The sequence below is a fragment of the Monodelphis domestica genome, chromosome 6 (genome assembly GCF_027887165.1).
Source record: "Monodelphis domestica isolate mMonDom1 chromosome 6, mMonDom1.pri, whole genome shotgun sequence".
In the NCBI taxonomy this organism is placed as follows: Eukaryota; Metazoa; Chordata; class Mammalia; order Didelphimorphia; family Didelphidae; genus Monodelphis; species Monodelphis domestica.
This window is the reverse complement of record NC_077232.1, coordinates 63,983,357-64,004,558: the sequence shown is the minus strand read 5'-3', so window position 1 is coordinate 64,004,558 and position 21,202 is coordinate 63,983,357. Positions and strand designations below refer to the sequence as shown.

The 21,202-nt window shown below is 42.8% G+C and overlaps 1 protein-coding gene across 7 annotated transcripts in view; it reads right to left on the bottom strand.

The window, feature by feature from the left end:
- Positions 1-828: 828 nt before the first annotated feature.
- Positions 829-21,202, bottom strand: part of TRIM66 (tripartite motif containing 66) — a 125,699-nt gene continuing 105,325 nt past the window's right edge. For 4 of the 7 annotated variants that reach the window (XM_056802146.1, XM_056802147.1, XM_056802148.1 and 1 more), the window contains 8 exons: positions 20,252-20,312; positions 19,160-19,325; positions 12,235-12,539; positions 9,653-9,785; positions 8,258-8,332; positions 7,716-7,868; positions 6,613-6,834; positions 829-6,209 (listed from right to left, as the gene is read on the bottom strand). In XM_056802146.1, the coding sequence (XP_056658124.1) occupies positions 6,150-6,209; positions 6,613-6,834; positions 7,716-7,868; positions 8,258-8,332; positions 9,653-9,785; positions 12,235-12,539; positions 19,160-19,325; positions 20,252-20,312 (1,175 nt within the window). In that variant the 3' untranslated portion in view covers positions 829-6,149. Of the gene's footprint in view, positions 6,835-7,715; positions 7,869-8,257; positions 8,333-9,652; positions 9,786-12,234; positions 12,540-19,159; positions 19,326-20,251; positions 20,313-21,202 lie in introns of all 7 variants that reach the window. The other 3 variants (XM_056802145.1, XM_056802143.1, XM_056802144.1) reach the window with 1 other exon arrangement.

Below are 21,202 nucleotides of genomic sequence, written 5' to 3'. Positions count from 1 at the left end.
AATGGCTACCATGTTTAACTGTATTTTGGTGTAATTGCTGAGTACAATTTCTGTGAGTTTCAGGGAGAACCAAAGAGTGTGTGTGTGTGTGTGTGTGTGTGTGTGTGTATGGTTCTGTCCAGGTGCTACAACTCTCCAGGAGCCAGGCCCTTCAGTTCCAAATATGACAGAAAAGAGCCTCTTTGACACTGCTATAATCAATGGACCCTCATCCTCTACCCACTGCTTGGCCCTACTTTTTCTCTACTCACTGGCCTACTTAATCAGCCTTCCAGGCAGAGAATCATAGCATCCTCTGAAACTCTTAAAATAATCTATTCACTCATCTTGCTTCTGTGCATTAGAGGAGCTAAATTAACTCAAGGAGATGAGAGAATATACTATTTCTAAACTGAAATGTTAGATGACAAGATAAATCTACAATGCCTGGCCTGCCTTGACTTTGGCCCCTCTGTATGTCCTCTTTCCTCCCCCTAGTTCTTGGGATGTCTGAAGGAAGAATACCTGCTTACAGAATGATGTGTGTTCTAGGATGGTGAGGTGAGTATCTCAGAGTGAACAAGCCTCAGTGACTAGGAGCCCAGAGGTTACCTCTGGCTAAGTCCCTGTGAGAACACGCTATCTGAATGGACTTTGTCTTAACTCCTGCATGACAAGATTATGCTTTCCTATCAGTTGTACTTCCTCTGTGGATTGTGTAGCTGAGCATTTACATGTTAAATCAAGACTATTCCCAATGTGAAGGGCCTATGAAGTGATGTTTGGGGTGAGGTCTGGGGTAAAGCCTTCTTCTAAAACATGCAAAATCAGCACGCTGAAGAAAGCTGCTGGGAGTGTTGGTTCTTTTAATGTTGTCCATAAACCCTTTATTTTTACATTAAAAAAAAATTCAAGAGCTCTTCCCCACCAAATCACAAGATCAGAGAAACACAAGACACAAACTTGATGAGCTGCTAAGAGCAAACAAGGAGATAGATGGCTCTATCAGATAATTAAGTCAGAGAAGAACCATTCTCAGCCACTGGGGAGCTGCTCTGCTTCCTGAAGCCATTCAGGACGTATTTGAGTCCTGGTTTTAGGACTGAACAAATACTATCCCGACCCTACCCCACAATCACATCCTGGGGCTGCCATTTGGGAGGGTCTTTCTTGTCTTTACTAACTGCCCAACGGGTGACCAAGTGAGGTCAAGAATAGTTACACAAATACCTTCCGTTGGAGACCAGGGAAGAGTCATTGATGGGGAATTAAAGTTGGTCTGTCTGATATTTTTCCAGGACATTCAATAGACTGCCCAGGAAGGCTCATCTTTTCTACTCACTCCCCAACCCCAGAACTACAAAGACTGTGAGTGGGGCTGCCTATATGAGACTTGGAGCTTGGAAGGGAGGAAGACATCTTTGGGTCTAGCATCTCCTGCTTAAAGTTTGCTCAAAAATTCTGGCTCAGTCCTGAGAAAAAGGTGTTGGTAGCAGCTGCTACTAGGTGCCAGGATGGACTTGAATCTTTCTGGATGGGTCTGAGCATGTTTGGAGCAAGGCCCAGTGTATCTTTGGTTCATTGCAGGAGGATGGTCATCCTTATTCCTCAGCCACAACCCAGAAAGAAGGGCCAAGGGCAGGAATAGGCAGCCAGACACCAGAAGCTAGGTCATGCTAGGCTTCTTGATCAAAGAGTGCCCTCTAGGGAAAGAAATGCACACACAGGGTTTTCCAATGGGCCCTTAAACCAGATATGAGTTGCCCAAGAAAAAGGGACCAAGCACCAGTGTGACCTTGCTAAAAAGCAAGATTTTAAAACAATGAGAAGGAACCTCATCATGATACTGAGACCCCTCAGCATGGCAGTGTTTGGCATACACTGTGGAGAGAGTGATGAGTTATCCAGATGAAAAAGATATTTGAACCCTGACTCTCCTTAAGAATATTCTTTTGGTTCCAAAGCTAGATTCTATTTAAGTTAGAGCAAAAGTGTCCTTCCATCCCAAGACAGAAGGGTTGGAAAAAGAATAAAATATTAGTAATATCAGTTCACAGTGAGAAAGAGGGAATATTTTCTAGGATCAGAACTGACATGAATTAAATTTTGTTCTTCATTTTGCAAATGAATGCATGCTCACCCCACAATCCAGATATGACCCAGTTGGTTAAAGAGCCAGTTAGTTGTACCTCTTGGTTGAAAGGTAATAAAATAACCCATGTTCTCATGGATTCACCTCTTCTACAACATCACCAGGGAAAGAATAATTTTCAAATAATCAAACTTTTTTTTCCAACACTGAATGAAGTGGCAATCTTCCTGGGCAACATTCATCAGCTACACCTGATGCGGAGCCTTCAGAAGGATAAATTATCCAAATTCTATTTTGCTTCTGTTTTCTCTAATTAAAAGAACCATCTTCAGACTAAGGAAATAAAAAAAAATAGTTAACAGGAAGTCAAACCCAAGATTACTGAGGAGATAGTAAGAGAGCACCTAGCTGCCACCAATGATTTTACATCATCTTAACTTGGATGAATAATATTCCATATCATGGATATAATTTCTTATGGAAATATATTAGTGATTGTGAGAAATGAGAAAGGTGCTACAGGAATAAAAAAAATCTAAATTTTCAAAAAGAAGTGAATTCCTTAAATAGTTCAGGCCAAACATGCTGGGGAGGCTGAGACTCTGACATCCTGAGCTGCATTGGGCTAAAACCAATCAAGTGTCTATACTGTTTTGGCACTAGTTTGCTGAGCCCTATGAGCAGCTGGACACTAGACTGCCCAAAGGGACTAAACTAGCTGAGGTTAGAAAAACAGAGCAGATTAAAGCTTCTGTGCCACTCAAGTTTGGAATCGGGCCTGTGAAGGACCCTATACTTCCAGCCTAGAAAATATAGGGAAATCTGGTCTCGAAAACAAAAGACCAAACTAGAGGACAGTGAGTTTACATTTAATTCTAGAATACATTTTTAAGAGAGAGCTTTTGAGCCCCTAGAAATCCCTGGTTTCCTTCAAGATCCAGTTCAAGCAGCACCATAGCCCTAAATTCATGCCTTCCCTCCCAAGGTTACCCATATGTATATGTATAGAGGCAATTAGGTGGCTCAGGGAATAGAGCATTGGGTCTGAGATCAAAAAGACCTAAATTCAAATCCAGTGCCAGATGCCAACTAGCTGCATGTCCCTGGGCAAGTTACTTAGCCACTGTTTGCCTGGGTTTCCTCAACTATAAAATGGGGGTAACAATAGCTCCTATGTTCTAGGGTTGTTGTGAGGATTAAGTGATAATATTTGTAAAGTGCTTCTCATCATGCTTGGCACTTAGTAGGTGCTAAATAAATTCCTTCCCCCTTCTCTCTGTGTGTCTATATTTGTCTCCCCCATTAAAATATGATCTTCTCAAGGATACAAACTGTTTTTCTTTTGTCTTTGTCTCCCCAGCAATTAGTACTGGGTCTACCGTACTTAATAAATCCTCCTGATTGATTGATTGATTAAAAAGATAAACTGATCCCTAGGAAGCAGCCTAGGTTCATCAAGAAGAAGTGATGAAAGATTAACTTTGTTTTCTTTTCTAACAGTTACTAGACTAGTATATGAGGATTCCATAGACATAATATACCTGAACTTCAGCAAGACATTTCACAAAGTTTCTTGAAATAACTACGAGAGCAAGACAAGGGCTGTTTGGTGACACTAAGAGGACAATTTCACATAGGTGAATCTAGAACTGGTTGAATGATCAAGGCTCAAAGAGAAGTGATTCTTTGAGTAATAGAAAAGAGTAGACTCCATCAATTGTGGATTGGTCCAACCTGGAACATCACAGGGCTCTGTCCTTGGCCCTATTCCCTTTAGCATTTTTTTCATAGAATTGTGAAAAATAACCACATAGACATGTTTATCATGTTTATCAGAGATTTGCAGATGACATGAAACTTGGAGCAGCAGCTAATATATTGAATGAAAGGACCAGGATCCCAAAAGGTCTCTATTGGCTAGAGAAATAAGCACAATTTAATTAGAAGAACTCTAAAAGGGATAACTGTAAAAGTCATAAACTTGCAATTAAAAGAATTACTGTATAAGTACAGGAGTGGGAGTGGAGTTTACCACATGACAGCTTCAATTAAAAAAAAAGATGTATAGGTTTTTAGTGGCTTGCAAGATCAATATAAATCAAAAGTGTAACATGGCAGTCAAAAAAAAAAAGGAAATGCAATCTTTAGCTGAATTTCTAGAAGCATAGTGTCTGAAATAAGGGAGACAATGGTCCTGCTGCCCTGAAGTATTAAGTTCAGTTCTGGGTACCCCATCTTAGGAAAGACACTGACAAGCTGAAACCTACCTAGTCAGGATTGCCAGGAAATCATATAAGGATTAGCTAAAAGAACTGGGAGTGTTTAAATTGAAGAGAAAAATCAAGGGCTAACATCATAGCTTTCTTTACATGTTTAAAGGGCTGACATATGAAAGGGGCATCAGAATTGTTTTGATTAATCCAGTGGGCCATGCTAAAAATAGATCACAATGATAGTGAGGCATGAAAAGAACATGGGTTCTGGAGGTAGAAGACCCAGATTCCAGAATTCTGGTGACACAAATTCCTAGCTAGTTGACTTTGGGTAAGCAACTGACTTCCCCTCTCTAGGTCTCAGTCTCTTCATCTGTAATATGTTGGGATTATAAAGCACCTTTCAGCTCTAAATCTTTTGATCCAATAGGTAGAAAACAGAAAGAAAGCCAGACTGGAGCAAGCAGAAGGAAAACCTTCCAAACAACCAAGCTCTTCAATGGTGGAATGGCTATAGTTGGAGGTAGTGAGTTCCCCATTACTAGTGGTCTTCAAGAGATGGCTGGATGACCACTTATCAGGACTGCTAGAGAAGATATTCCTGTTGGACTAGATGACCTTCTGGGCTCTCTCCCAATGCAGAGATTCTATCATTTTATGACCACAAATGGAAAGCAGAAGGAAGAGAAACAAAATAAGAGCTTGCCCTTTACTAGGCAGATTCAAAAGGAGTGTTCATCAGAGGCTCCTTCCACAGTGAATTCTCTATGATGGTAACAAGAAAAAAAAGGCATTGATGTGGCCCCTTCACTGGGCCCAGGAGGCTGGCAGAAGTATTGTTAATGAATATAATTCTACTCCAATCCTGCCTCCATCTCCCACTGAAAAGCAGAGGGACCCTAAGGTCCCAGGCACTATGCAGGATCAAGAGACGTAAATCACATAAGCAACCCCAAAAAAACAAAGTCAAGGACTCCAACATGGGTCAAAAGATTGCTTTCCAGGCAGCCAATACCACTTCTTGGAAGAAACCCTTGTAGTCAAGAAAAGAAGCCTATTAGAGAGGTTCTTGTCAGTAATGAGTGACAGAGAACAGGCTAGAATATGTGGGTGTTCTGAACCCCTCCAAAAGGAAAGTTAAAATATTTGTGTTAATGGCCCAGGCATAGCCACTGAGTTTAGACACAACAGCAATAGAGTAAAAAGGTGTGTTCAAAATTACATACACCTGAGTAATGTCCAACAAAGGAAAATTAAGAAACAGGCAGTCCTTGCCTCCTTTCTGCCTGATTACAAATGGAATGGATAGCACGAGGTTCTTGGGAAGTACAGGGCTGGGAGATTGTCTCATCAGCAGGCATGGACTTTGACCAAAGGTCTCTCGTATTCCCCATAAGGATTCCAGGGCTGCCAGGGATGGATGGATACCTCACTCTGCACAACAAAAGGAACCATTACCAGTGGCTATTTGTCCTCTGTGTCTGGGACAGCAGGTCAGCCAAAGTACTAAGAGCCAGGACTTCTCTCCCTACTCTTCCCCATGAACAAATATAGGAAATGGAACTTGAAAGCCCCAACTTGGCCATGGAGTCAGAGGGCTATTCCAGTTGATCAGAGCTGTGCTGGAGACTTGATTCCTGTTGAACAGCAAAAGGAAATAGTCATCTGTTGGATTTCATTTCTGGAATTTTCCCAGCTGTGACTTCCATGGAAATGGTGCAGATGCCCCCTGGAAGGCTGTTCAGAGACACTCCAATAATCCAAATTCTCCAGAAGATGTGGTCTGAGAAGTAATGAGGACTGGGCGAGGGGGCCCGTGCTGTCAGAATTTGGGGCTCCATTCCTGTCAGAGGACCATAGTTTTCTCACACCTGGGGGAAGCTGCTGGCCAGACGGAACGAGAGCCTTTTTGCTCTCTCACTCTCCTGAAAAGAAAACATCAGAGTAACTTAGCACAGAGCCTTGACTTCCTTTTAAGGGGGCCTGGCCAGGTCTTCCTGGAACACCTAGATGCTATCCTCCCCCCCAAGGATAACTGGCTGAGAGGTTCCTAGGGTCTACGTAAAGGCTCGGTGGGACCAAGCCTCCTCGGGTGGCAGGAGGAGGTAGTATGTTCTCTTTTCTTCCACAAACCTGAAGTTTATGGAATGACTATTCGTTGAGAGCACCTCCCTGAACCTTCCTGACAAGAGGCATTGCCTTACCTGGCGCGGTGAAGGAAGTCGTTTTTTACCTAAGTACCCGTGAGATGTTTCTGAAATCTCTTCACTCTGACTGTCCGCTGGCCTGCCAGATGTAAGCACGGCTACCCCTGGACCTCCTACTTACAGTATGGCGGCGTCTCCGCTTGGGCTGGATATACTCCTGTCCATAGGCTGGCCACGGGAAGCCCTGAGGGGGCATGGAGCCTCCACTCTCGTTCTCCGTCTCCTCTGAGTCGGAGTCCTCCTGCCGGGGTCGAGCAAACAGCTTCTCGGGGTAGATCTCCTTTAGCCAGCCCTCAAAGAAGACTTCCAGGCATCGGCCAGCCTCAGCCACCTCTGAGTCCGGCTGTAAGAGAAACAATCACCCAAGGTCAGTCTGTGGTTGGGTAACTAAAACAGACAGGTATGTGAACCCATTCCCTCAAGCCCCCCCTAAGCACACACAAAAAGAATGTAGGCCAGAGGTGTGACACATGTGGCCCACAGTCCGAATCCAGTAAGGCCACTATCTGGTCCATTAGCCTACATATACTAGCTCCATGAAGCCGCCATTTTAAAAATTGTATTTTAACCTGGCTAGCAGACCAATGTACTGGTGTTGTCTCCATTCTCCAACCTTGGGAAAGATTCCTAGACTGGGCATCAGAAGACCTGGGTTCACACTCTTACTACTATCTCTATGACCTCAGCCCTCACTGGTCCTCAGTTTCCTCATCTGTACAATGAGATAGAATTAGATAACCTACGTTCCCTGAGGGCTCTAAAGTTATGATCCAATGATCCACCTTTCTTGTCCTTACTGGGTAATTGGAATCTGTTACCCTAAAAACTACAATTCCCAGCACCCCATTCTCCTCATGTTACATGCTGACATAGGGAAGATATAAATTTGGTGTAGCCCCACCTCTTGCTCTTTTCTTCCTGTCAAGGCTTTAGTGGAGCAGGTTTTTTAAATAGGCAAGGAGAACTTAGTCATGTGATCTTAATTTTGTTAAATAATTAGGGTTTTTTACTTCTATTTCCTTTTCATTCCTTCTACTACAAGTGATTATTAATAAACTTCATAAAATATAATTCTTGGAGTGTTGGAAATTAATTTAAGTCCTACATTTATGGAGACCATGAAGAGACTGGTCCAAAGCCTGAACATGAGGCCAGGAGCAAAGGAATAATAGACACTGTGGACCTTTGGGTGATTGGAAGTGAGAATGTGAGGGCAGGACTTACATAATTGAACTTTGCACAGTTCCAAAACATGAGGCGAACATCAGCCACCACCTCCTCTGGGCTAGAGTAGTGGGCGATATCTTTCTTCTGGAGCTTTCTCCGGATAATTGACAAATCCATGGGCCTCTTGATAATCTGGTAATAATGTCGAGCCTAGAGCAAGAGAAAAAGAACAAGAAAAGGAAATTAGAAAAAGATAAGGAGGAGGAAAAAGAGGAAAAGAAGGAGAAAGGAGTGAGAAAACGAGATGGAAAGAGAACAGAAGGAGAGAGAGTCAGGAAGTAGACCAGAGAGTCTAGAGGATGGATAAATGGACTATGTAAGCTCTCCTCTGCTCCTGCAAGAACAAGGAACATACTGTCAAGGTCAAACCTTGCTGGGTCCAGAGTGATTCCCCCCAAGAAACAACAGTACCAAGAGTATACTTCTATAGCCATATGCATTGACTAGGGCTGAGAGGCCTCCTCCAACACCCAATAATCCTTGGGGGGGAAAGGAGGTGCTCTGAGGATCCAACATTGATGTGAAGGGCTGAGACTTACCAGTGGGCTGACAGGCTCATGGAATGGGAGACTGAGGCTGCTGCAACACAGGGACAACACCAGTTTTTCACATTTCTATAAAAAGCAAAGTTGACAAAAATACTATTTTTTGTTAGCATCTGGGAGGACAAGCAGAAGTGACTAATAGTAACAGTGAACCAAGTAATACTCAAGACATTTAGGGATCACCAGTGCTGAGATGGCATTTTTCTCCATGTGACTTATTTTCCTGACCTAATGAAGGAGACTAATCAAAGAGGCACACTAATGCACAGTTGGCAGAGATATGAATCGGAGCCAAAATGAAATGATGCCTCCAAAGGTGCTAAAATGTACATATCTTTTTACCCAGCTAATTAGGCCTGTACCCAAAAGAGATCAAAGAAAGAGGGAAAGGAGTTATATTTCCAAAATGATTTATGGAAGCTTTTTGTAATAGTAAAGAATTAGAACCAAAAGTATTATTAATATAATTACTATATTATGAGTACATTATATATTAGTATATTGGAATATTATTATATTAATATAAGGGAATATTATTCCTCCATAAGAAATTTAAAAACGGACAATTTCAAAAAACTTGGGAAGACTTGTATGAACTGATGCAAAATGAAGCAAGAAGAACCAAAAGAACCATTTATACAATAACAAAATTATGCAGAAAACAATTTTGAAAAACCTGAGAATTTTCATCAATCCAAGGGATTTGGATTCCAAAGGACTGATGATGAATCATTCCACCTACCTCTTGATAGGGAGGTAATGGAGTCAAGATGCAGAATAACATATACTTTCAAACACGACCAATGTAATTATTTATTTTATTTGAATATGGATTTTTGTTAAAAAAGCTTTGTTTTTCTTTTTCAATGGGGGAAGGATATACAGAGGATGGAAGGAAGGAAGGAAAGAAAGAAAAGCAGGTCATTGAGGAATTATTTTTTTTTCTTTAAATGCAGAGAAGAAAACAGAAGGAAAGCCAGAAAGAAGCATAAATCAACTTAGAAAACTTTGGGCTAAACTTATATACTTAAAAAGAAAAGCAAGCTATTTGTAATAAGGATGTGCAATATCATACATAATTCTCATTTTCTAATCTACTATATACATGGAAATGCCCATTTTTATTTGGTGTTGATTAAGTTCAGAATAAAAATAAATTTCAAGAAGACCACCCTCAGTGACTGACTATGGGGAACAAATAACAATAGCTTCAACAAAAAGCTGAGGAGCAGACACCATCTCCCTCCTGAAATCTTGCTCTAAGAAGGGTAGGTAGCCAAGTTTTCTAAGATTTTGTAAGGGAACTTCTTCTAAAATGGTGTTATGCCATCCTTGGCCATGGAAGCCCAATTTCTTTATTAAGAGTCCCCCAGCAACATCTGCACCCACCTTCTGATCATAATCACTCAAGCCAGAGAGAAGGCGTCCTCCAGGATTGGTATGGCCATAGCGAGTATTGTCACAGTCGTATTCCACCTCAGGCTTTGTTAGACTCCGGCACAGGGTACACACCCACTCACCCCTGAAGCGCAACAAGGAACGACATCAGTGCTGACTTTAGGGATCACTAGCATGGACTAGTACAACTGCAAAAGAGTACACACTGCTATGGCACTCACTCATACATATATACAAAAAAAAATGTAGATATGGGGAAGGAAGGGCTCTTATAAGAGGCAATACTTTCTAACTATCAGTCAGTCCTAGGAAAGATGGCGCCCTAATTTGGAAACAAGTCAATATCGTCTCACCTATCCTTCCATTCTTACTTAATATTTCAACAATCTAAGATGACGATCACTTGTTAATTAAGCATCTACTGTGGGCAAAGCACTGAGCTGGAAAGATACAAAGCAAAAATGAAAACTAGTCCTCACCCTCAAGGAGATGACATTCAACTGAAGGTGGGAAGAGAGAAGGCAGACCATGTAAACAGATAAGGCTAGACGTGATCATTGGAGGACGGAGAAAGCACTAAGTCTGGAGGGATTCCTCTGCAGCAGAGGCATGAAGGTAAAGCCTGGAATATTCCCCTTCACAAACAGCCTGCAAGCTGTTCCTTTACAGGACCACCAGCCTGAATGTGCTCCATTCTCAGCTCCACCTTGTAGTAAGCATCCCTCCCAAGAGCAGCTCAGGAGCCATCTCCTGAATGAGGCCTTTCCTGATGGCCCTATTAACAGAGCTCCTTCTCGAAATTAATTCACAAAACAGCACATATTTTGTGTCTACTCATCCACATCTGCGCTATATTTCTTCCCCTCTCACCTTGAGGGAATTCGTTTTTCATTTTTGTCTTTGCATCCCCTACTGAATGGTGACTGAAGTTGGCTCCTTTATGCTTTAGTGCTCCATTCTGGTTACAGAACAATTAATCAAGCAAGCATTTATTAAACACCTGTGATAGGTCAGGCCCTGTGTTAGGGGTTGTGGAAATAAATGAAGACAAAAAAGCAGAAGTGCCTTGCCCTGAGGAGCATGGAAACAGATGAGACAGCATCCTGCGAGGAAACGTCGGTTGGCCAGGAGAGTAGTATTAGGGTTAAAATAGATTTGGGGTTAATTTGGGGATTTAGTGATTAATGACAGAGTGAAGGTCCTGTCTGAGTAACTTGGAGGCCTAGTGGGAATCTTGAGGCAGAATTCCTGGCGAGGGGTTCTGAGAATTCTGGAAAGCTTGAAGTTGGTTGGTTTTCCAACTGTCAAATTCTTTCTGGGAGCTAATCTTTGCTTGGAGAGGTTGGTTGGTTCCTGCTCCCTAGATTTACTCTGGAAAACTAGGAAAACCGTACTGGCAGTTAAGAGTGAAATCAGGTTGGAGTTTGGGAGTTAAATTGGTGAAGAAGACCAGAAGAGAAGAAGGAGAGACTGTTGATCATTTGTGTGGCTCCAGAGTGGAGGCAGGTTTTGAGGCCTTCTAGGCCCAGAAAGAACTGAAGTGAGCTGAAATAATCAAAAGAGACAGTGACTTAAGATATATAAAGGATTATAACTAGCTTAGAGTATTTAGCATAGATCTGGGGTAGATTTAAGGAGAGCAGAGGAGGCCTGGACCCCAGACGGAAGAAACTCTGTGAGGGGTCTTAGTACGGGAGTGGGCTAAGTTAAGACCCCCTCAGAGTTTGGGATCCTATCCTCAACATTTTAGCTATCCTTACCTATCCTTAAACCTTTTAAACTTTATTAAATAGAGGTTTTGTTTTCTTTAAAACTGTCTCCAAGCCATTCACTTAGTTATCCTTGCCTAGGTCCAAAACTCAGCTCACAACAGCAGGGAGTACATGGAAAGTAGGAAGATGCTGAAGCCTGGAACGCATAATGGGGATGGGTTATGAGGGGCTTCAAGTGCCAAACAGGGGAGTTTAAGTATGAGATGACGGGGCAACATGGGGGGTTAATAAGGAGGAGGTGACGTGGTCAGACCTAGGCTTTAGGAAAATCATTTTGGCAGCTATATGGAGGCTGGATCGGAGATGGAAGATTCTGGAGTGAGGAAAAATGGTGAGAGAGGGACTACCGTAGTCCCGGCAAGAGGGGACAAGGCCCTGAAGTAGGGTGGTGGCTCTGCGGGTAGAGACAAGGGGATAGAGGCAAAAAGTTTTGTGGAAATAGAAGCAAGATTTGGAAAATTCATGGACATCTGAGGTAGGTGAGAATGAGGAGGTGACGAGGACCCCAAGGTTGTGAATCTGGGGAGCTATAAGGACGGCAGGAAGAGGAAAGTTTGGAAGAAGCGTGGATTTGGGGGGATAACCCTCTTGGGACAGAAGGCCCAAAATAAGACTAAATAGATGCCTGGTTCCAAGGCCTCCTACCCACTCTGGCAGGACAGAGATCTTGGTGCCTCAGAAGGATTAAGGAGAGCAGAGGAGGCCTGGACCCCAGACGGAAGAAACTCTGTGAGGGGTCTTAGTACAGGAGTGGGATAAGAATATATCATGGGCATGGCGGTGAACACGGGCCTCCCTTACCCGGGGAAGCTGAGCAGAGCTGGAACATGGCAGGAAAGGTGGTACACCTTTGGACAATGGTCACAGCAGAGCAGTTCCCCCCCATTCAGACACACTGCGCAGAAGTCCTCATTCTCAATCGGGTCTGTGTTGGGAGCAGAGGGAGACTTCTTGGCTCCAGGGTTATAGTGGCTCCTTTGTTCCCCAGGAGATGAGGTCTCAAACAACGGCAAATTCTGCCCAGCTGCAAAGCCTACAGGAACATTTCTCTGTCCTCGATCCTCAGCCTTAGGCTTCAAAGCATCTGGCAAGCTGTCCTGGTTGACCTTTGGAGAGAAAAGAGTAAAGAACCTCAGTACCTTGGCCCAGGCCACTTGTGTTTAGGGTCCCACAGGAGGATCACTGCCATGGATGCCCTTACAGGATCCAGAACAGTCTGAGAAGGGGCAGGAAGAGAGACTAGGACACTTCATTATCTGTATCTGCCACAGGGAGGATCACTGAACAAATTCCACATTCCCTTGGAAGCCTGGTTGGTGAGAGAGGCACTGACTGGTCTCTGATGACTCCTTTTAAATCCCAGCTCTTCCAAAGCCAAGGAAATGTTGAGAAGATGGTTGTAGAGCTCTGTCCTTCATCCTACCTGCTACCATTCTCCTGGTGCACACAGGCTCCAGTCATCCTTCACATACCCCTCCTGCATGTGAACCTGTTCTGGTGTTTTAAGTGGCGTTGTTGGAAGCAGGGAGGCTAATAACTAGAGTCATTGGATCAGGGAAGTGTTCCCCAAACCTGACTACTAATGATAGCCCCAGGAGTTCCCTGACTTTGGGCAGAAGGAGAATCATAGGAAAAGAGAGAAGTGAACCAGGACTAGGGTACCAAATTGTAAAGTCAGACCAAAATATCTCCAGGGCCTTTCATACTCCCTTTTCCTTCACAAAGAAACATCCAAGTCATTTCTTTTCAGAGGTAAAAGATGTATGATGAAAGGACCTTCCCCTTCCCCTATGACTAATTTGGGAGTGGGAAGAAGAAGAGGAAGCAATGAGACAGTGAGAATGTGCTAACACTGATGCAGGGTCATGCATATTTAAGGATTTTTAATATTGCCAAAAATATGTTATTGTTGGAATCCAGAATCAGAAACCACATATTAAAGCCATTAAAAAATGGAATAAGCTGCCTTAGGGGTTATGAAATCACTTTCACCAGCGGTTCATAGAAGTGAGGGTAAAAAAAGATCTGAGAGGTCATTTAGTCCAAGTCCCTCATTTTCTAGATAAGGAAACCAAGGACCAGAGAAGCCATTTACCTAAAGACACATAGGTTGTAAGCAGTAGGAATAGAATTGAAACTTCAGTTAGAGAGTGAATTAATTAAGTGACCTCTGAGGTCCCTTCCAAGTCTGAAATATTAACCTTTCCTTTCTCTTTTCCTAATCTATATTCTGCTGCAGATACTAAAAAGCCAAGCATAAAAACAAGGATGGCAGCTAGGATCCAAGTCCAAGAACCAGTATCTGCTGTCCAGTGTCCTGAGGGCATCTCTCCCCCAGCTCAGCCCAGCTGGTGAATAGGAAGGTAGGGTGAGACCATGACCTGCCCAGTTCGGAATGAAAAAGAAATTTACGTCGGAATAAGAAGAGCCAGATTCATGAAAATAAAGATCATAGAGACCTGGCAGATCCATGGGCCTGGACCATAGGACTCACACATAAGGTAGAAGAAGCAATTTGATTATCAAGGACCAGTCCTTGCATCACAAGATGATCAAAGTAGGACACTTGCTTCAGGCAGACCAGCCAAAAGAAAGATCAGAAGACATGAAAGACATAGTGAGGTCCAAGACAGAGACAGAAATGAAACATTCATTGAAGTTGAGGTCAGGGATCTCCAGATAAGGGATGAAGGAGTAAAAAGGCCTAAAATATGAAGGAGAGGGATTTATGGTTCATCAAGAGATTTTTTTCTAAATCTGGGCCCCAGGGGAATGGGAGGAGGGGAAACTTTCTAATTCCACAGTCATCAGTCTAGGATCAGACTTCCAGGCAACAACTGAATTAGACTAACTTCAGAGAGGTGCTCATCCTAAGCAATAGGCTTATGCTCTTGTAATAGAAGAGAAGCAGATTTAGGAAGAGTGAGAACAAGACAGCTTTGATATCTAAATCCAGAGCAAAGTAACTAGATCAGTATCAAGTATTTAACCTGGCAAGAAAGAGTCAGGCAGAAGAAAAGAGAGGACCTAGCCCCTATATTCAGTCCCCCATTTCTCAGTCCTTCTGTACATTGATGTTCTTCTCCAACCCACTAAGTGTGAGCATTCTCCAAAGCTCCATACTGGGCTCTGTCCTGTGCTCTCTTTTCTCCTCTTTTCACACTCTCTCCTTTGGTGTTTTCATAATTCCCTTGGGTTCAATTACTGTCTTTCTGCAGATGGCTCCAAAATATATATTTCCACTTCTAATTTCTCTCATAAACTCAAGTCCCAAATGACCACTTGCCCAATAGACACTGCCACCTGGACATCCCATAGGCATTTCAAACTTCATATATCTAAAATGGAACTCATGACACTTTCCCCTGAAGCCATCCTTCCTCCTGTGAATTTTAGATTTACTCTACCCTGCTTAGTCTAACAAAACAGGAATGCCTACCCCTACTTAAGGATTAAATGTTGAGAAGGATGGCCTATGACAGACACGTGCTAGCAAATGACAAATCAGAAACTGCCAGATCCGAGACTTCCGGGTAAACATGGCTGCAATCTAGACGCAACTCACTTCCCCTCCCCAGCACTAAACAAAATAGACTACCTCAAAAGAGCATAAAAATCACCTTTGGAAGAACAGAGGGACTCTCCAGTACCCCACAGAAATGAAGGTAAATAGGGTTTGAACATTTCCACACTATAAGGAGGAGGAAAAGCTCGCACAAAAACGTGAACTGAGCCGCCCCTCCCCCCCCCCACCAAACCAGAGTAAGTTATCAGAGCGCTCATTGGGACAGCAAGTGAGTGAGGAGCATCTCTGTCTGGGGGGGGGGGGGGGTGGCACACCAGGGTCCTTGGGATCTAAAGACTGCAAGGAAACAACCTCTCAGGGCGGTTTCACGGGAAAATCATGCGCTGAGCACAGGGGGCTGCAGAGATGAACTCCGGGGCAGTTGCACTGAACACCTGGGCGGGCCGTGCTGATCGCCTGGGCGGTTGGGCTGAACACGGGCCCGCGCTCTAAGAAACCTCGGAGGCTGGGAAGAACTAATCTGAAGCAACCTAAATTCACAGAAAACCCACCCATATCACCCAGACCCCAGACCAAAAAAGAAAGTGGAATAAAACCACCAAAGGGATGGCTCACATGGCCCAGAATCAAGCCTCCAAGAAGAAAGGGGGGAAAGTGACTATTGAAAACTTTTATGGAGGGGGTACCCAAGGAAAAGAAGAGAATGAGGATGAAATCCAAACAAAATCAGAACATGCCTCCCAAAATGGAAACTATCCACAAGCTCTGGAAGATCTCAAACTGGAGCTTACCCAAAAGATGGAAACCGTTTGGGAAAAAAATGGGAGAAAGAGATCAGCAGTCTGATAGACAAGACTTCACAATTGGAGAAGGAGCTGGAAGCATCTAATAGAAGGGCAGACAATGCTGAAAAGCAAAACCAGTCCCTAACGACCAGAATTAAGCAACTGGAAGACAGTGAGCATGCCCAAAAGATGGAAACCTTTTGGAAAGAAAAATGGGATAAAGAGATCAGCAGTCTGATAGACAAGACTTCACAATTGGAGAAAGAGCTGGAAGCATCTAATAGAAGGGCAGACAAAGCTAAAAAGCAAAACCAGTCCCTAACGACCAGAATTGAGCAAATGAAAGACAGCGAGATTACAAAACAGCAAGAATCAATAAAGCAAAGCCAAAAAATTAATAAATTAGAAGAAAACATAAAATATCTCACTGAAAAGGTCACAGACATGGAAAACAGAGGAAGAAGAGACAACCTCAGAATTATTAGTCTCCCTGAAAAATCAGAGATAAACAAAAATCTCGATGCTATTCTACAGGAGATTATAGAAGAAAATTGCCCACATGTTCTGGAGCAAGGGGGCAAAATAGAAATAGAAAGGTTCATAGAACACCCTCTATACTAAATCTCCAAAAGACAACCCCCAGGAATATAATCGCCAAATTCAAGAGCTTCCAAGAAAAGGAGAAAATCCTACAAGGAGTCAAGAAGAGGAGCTTCAGATATAGGGGGGCTCCCATAAAGATCACACAGGACTTAGCGGCTAACACACTAAGAGACCGCAAAGCATGGAACACGATATTTAGAAAGGCAAGAGAGCTGGGTCTCTAACCAAGAATCAACTACCCAGCAAAACTGACTATATACTTCCAGGGGAAAGTATGGGCATTCAGCAAAAGATTTCCAAGCATTTGCTAAGAAAAGACCAGAACTTAGTGGAAATTTTGATATCCAATCACAGAAAGCAAGAGAAACATGAAAAGGTAAATACAAAAGAAAGGGGAAAGGAGATAAATCTTATCTTTTTCTTTAAGTCAAAGTCTCTATAAGGACTACATTTATAGTCCATATATATATATATATATATATATATATATATATATATATATATATATGTATGTATATATATATACATATATGTATATATATACATTTATATCAAATTATATATATATATATAAAATGTATATATATATACATTTATATCAAATTATATATATTAATATGTGGGGAAAATGTATTGTGTAACTCGCAAAAATTGTATGCATCATAAGAGTAGTTAGAAGAATCATGCATAGGGAAAGATTGGGGCATCAAAAAGATTTGGTGAAGGGGGGGCAAAGAAAGAAAAAAGGAGGGGGGGAATCGTCGATAATACTAACATTTACTTCAAGAAATGGGGGGGGGGACTAAATAAACAGAAACTGACAGACCCCCTGGGCTGTTCTAAGTCAAGCTTAAGCTACCATTGGTACATGTGAGACGCAGGAAGTGATGTAAAAACGGTCTATATATTTTACATCACTTCCTCTCTCTGGCACTTTTTGTGGAGAGGTGGTTCTGGCTCTTGTGGCAGAGAGGTGGATGGTGGCAGCATGCTGAGCATCTTGGCATCTTGGCATGGCTGCAACTATTGTCTGGGTTTGGCGATGAGCAACCTTGATACGATACTGGGAGAAGCTTAGTAGCCTAGTTCAGGTGAGGCATCTTCACTGAGCTCTCTCAGAGTTTAGGCCGATTCCTTTTCCTTTAGTTTTCCTAAAAACACCATCCTCCTAGGAGGCCTCTCATCTCGGAGGAGACCTCATGACTGGAAGGTCTCTGAACTCTTCCTTGGCTCGGGCTAGGCTGGAGAAATCCTATACCCTTTTCCCTCTCTCTTCTTCTTAATTCCTTCCCTCTATATTTATTAAACTACCATAAAATTTCCAAACTGACTTGAGTATTTTATTTGGTTTTTGAATAAAATCCCAGGCAACCAATTAAATTTATATTCAGTCTCAACCCAAAATTTACCCTTACACTCCAAAGTTCTTTATTTGTTTTGATGGAACCATCTTTCTTCTAGGCACTCAAATTCACAACCTTGGAGTTATTCTTAACTCTTCCTCATCTTCCCTCTTCACTCAATTGCCAAGTCTTGTCAATTCTACTTCCACATCATCTCTTACATCCATCTACTTTTCTCCACTAAAACAGGCTATAATCTAGCTATAATCTGGACTACTGCAATAACCTCTAAATTGGTCTTCCTGCCCTGAATCTTTTCCCTCTTCAATCTATTGTACACATGGCTGCCAAACTGAAATTCCCAGAGGACAGATCTGACCATACCACCCATTACTTGAAAATCTCCAATGATAATCAGACTCCTAAGTAAAGTATAAACTCCTTGACCTGGCATATAAAACTCTACACAACCTTACTACCACGAAATTTTCCAGCATTATTTCCTAGTACTCCTCAACATGCATTCCCCAAATCAGCCAAACTGGTCTACAAGCTGACCCCCAAATATGGTGGTCCATTTCTTCCTGCATTTGTGTCTTTGCACCATGGTCAGTCTCTTACCTGGAATGCATTTCTTCATCATTTCCACTAAATCCCAATTTTTTATATTCTTTGTATTTCCTGACTTCAGTAAATGTTATGTCTCCTCTCCGCTCCCTTCTCAACTGCAATGAATATTTGATTTCTGTCTTTGTATTGTTTAATACATTTTTTAATCCTTATCTTCTATCTTAGTATCAATCAAGACTCAGAAGGAATATCAAACATTGGAGTGAACTGAAATGAATTAAATTGCAAAATAAGACTTGTTATGTATAAAACTGTTCTCCCCTTATGCTCCTCCTTAAGAACCAATTAGCAGAAAAGAGCCTTTTTAAAGCCCAAGTGACTGATATACAGTTAATGGGGGGCAAAAGAAAGGAAAAGAGGAGGAAAGGAAATCCTACTGTCTTCCTACTCCAAAAACTCTGTGTAGAAGGAAAACTAGGGGAAATCGTGGCACCAAGAACCTAGAAGACAGCAGGGGCTGGCCAGACTCTTGGCATGATGGCCAAAGCAAAGTGCTTTCACAAGACAAGAGCAACTGAAGAAGTCATTAGTGGGTTCTTTCACCTCCTCCCCTTAGGCCCATGTCCAAGACTCATGACACCACCCTGGGTAAGTAAATTCCAGCTGATTAACTGACTAAGGTGCAAGAGCCCAATACATCACCCCTCAGTGGAGCATTGTGACTTTTCAAAGGGCTACAAGGTGAGGGCCATGGGTAAGCCAGAGGGATAGGGATGCACCCCCCGATAGGGACCCAATCTCTCGATGAGGACATGTCAGGCTCGACAACGAATGGATTTGAGTTTCCATTCATGTCCTACAATGTCTTTGGACAGGAATAGCCCTGGCCTCGGGGGTACCTTGATGGACATGCTAGAAGATTCAGTGCCACACTCAATGACCAGCAGAAAGGACCCATCTTGCTCGCTCTGCAGTTTAAACACGGGCAGCTCTCCTGAGGCTGCTGCACAGATCTTCAGGCGTTCCAGGCGAACGTAGGGAATCTTCAGCTCTTTGGGGTAGGCCCTAAAGTCAATGAAATATGATGGAGGTGGGGTAAGACTACAGAATGACCCAATCACTGATGTGTCCTCCTCTGGCCACCCTCAAGGTCAGACAGGGCTAGATTTTTCCAGATCTCTGTTGAATTGGTCTGAGCTCCAGAAATATGAGTTTGTTTGTTTTTTTAACTCTTAGTTTATGTCTTAGAATTAATATGGTGTTTTGGTTCCAAGGCAGAAGAGTAGTAAGGGCTAGGCAATGGGGTCAAATGACTTGCCCAGGGTCACACAGCTAAGAAGTGACTGAGGTCAGATTTGAAACCAGGTCCTCTGGTCTCTAGGCCTAACTCAATCCACTGAGCCACCTTGTTCATCACACTTAAGGATATGAGTTTCAATCAATCCTTTGGGCAGTTGAATATAGCTAAGTCCTCCCAGTTCCCTGGTGTGATAAAAAGGTATTATAAGTTTGAGTTCTCAAATGCCCTCCTACTCCTAACATGATCCAACCAGTCTCCAGGGATCTTAGAGTCTAGTTCAGTTCTCACAGGGTTAAATGATGTCACTTGGTAATGTTCTTTAAATAATAGAACTGGAAGACAAACTTTTACTGCAATAAGGGGCTTCCACACGTGCTCCCCGTGGCCTCTGCTACCATTTTGTCTGTCTAAAGAGCCAGAAATCTTCATGTAAGGTCTTTTTAGCATCATCAGCACTGAACTTTGCAGTTCTAAAAATTGTTGAAAATGTCAAAGCTATAAAGAGATCCTCTGTGTCTTCAGAGGCAGAGATGGATGGGGACAGGGGGGTAAGGGAAGAGGGGGGCTCTGATAGCTGCATCATTATGTAAGTCATTTGGGGATCAGCAGCAAAAGGGCAAATCTCTTTTCTCTTAGAGAAACTTGGAAATGACACTTCCTTCATGCACTGAGAAGAGAGACTATTTGTTACCTGATGCTTGAATTCTCCTTTGTGTCTGCCCCAAATGGCTCCCGTTCAGAATTCCCACAATCTAGGACAGAAAAGGGGAAAGCCCATCTGTAACAACCCAACCATGCGACTACAACACAGCTATCCGTCCCCCTCCCAAATGTATGGCCCCAAAAAAGACACCTCTCCCCTTCACATCATCCCCTGAAGAAGGGGAAGAGAAGCTGAAAATATGCCAAGATGTCCTTTGGATCACACAAAGTAGTGCTGGGCCCCCAGAAACAGGTGGACCACTGTGTGCTCAAAGGCTGGGGGTTCAGGTTTCCCCATAGGGTAGAGGGGCTGAAATATCTAGGTGTCCTCTCCTGGGGAGAGCCCCCAAAAGCACCCTCTTAGACTGTGTCTAATTAGAAATCCTGAACCCTTGGACCTCACCTCCCAGAATCCTTTTCCCTTCATCCATGTTGCATCCTCACATTTGGTAAATAACTTGTGTGTAACTTGGCCCTTTCTCTTCTGATGGTGCTCTGCACTCTCGTGACCGAGTGTGGGGTCCCGGGAAGCTTTCTTCCTTTACTGAGGTTATTATTTTCCTTATGCCTCCAGGATTTATTAATAAACTTTATAAAATATACTTGGAGTATTTGGATATTAATTTTTAGTCTTACAACTTGGTATTATACTCTTAAGTAGGACGCCCACCTCTCCAGCAGGGGATCAGGGCTCACTCTGGAAGGAACTATGATAACTGGCCTAGATGGAAGGCCTGAAATGAGTCTAATTAGTGTGAAAACATTCTTCTCAGCACAGATCTGATGACTCATCTCTTCATTTGTAATGGCAGCAGGAGGCTGATAATAAGGAATTCAACCAAGGTTTTTTCTACCTTCTATCATCTCAATTAAATGTTCCACTGGAGCCAGCCTGAAGTCTCTCCACACATTTTAATGTAGGAATAACTTGGCTTCTACT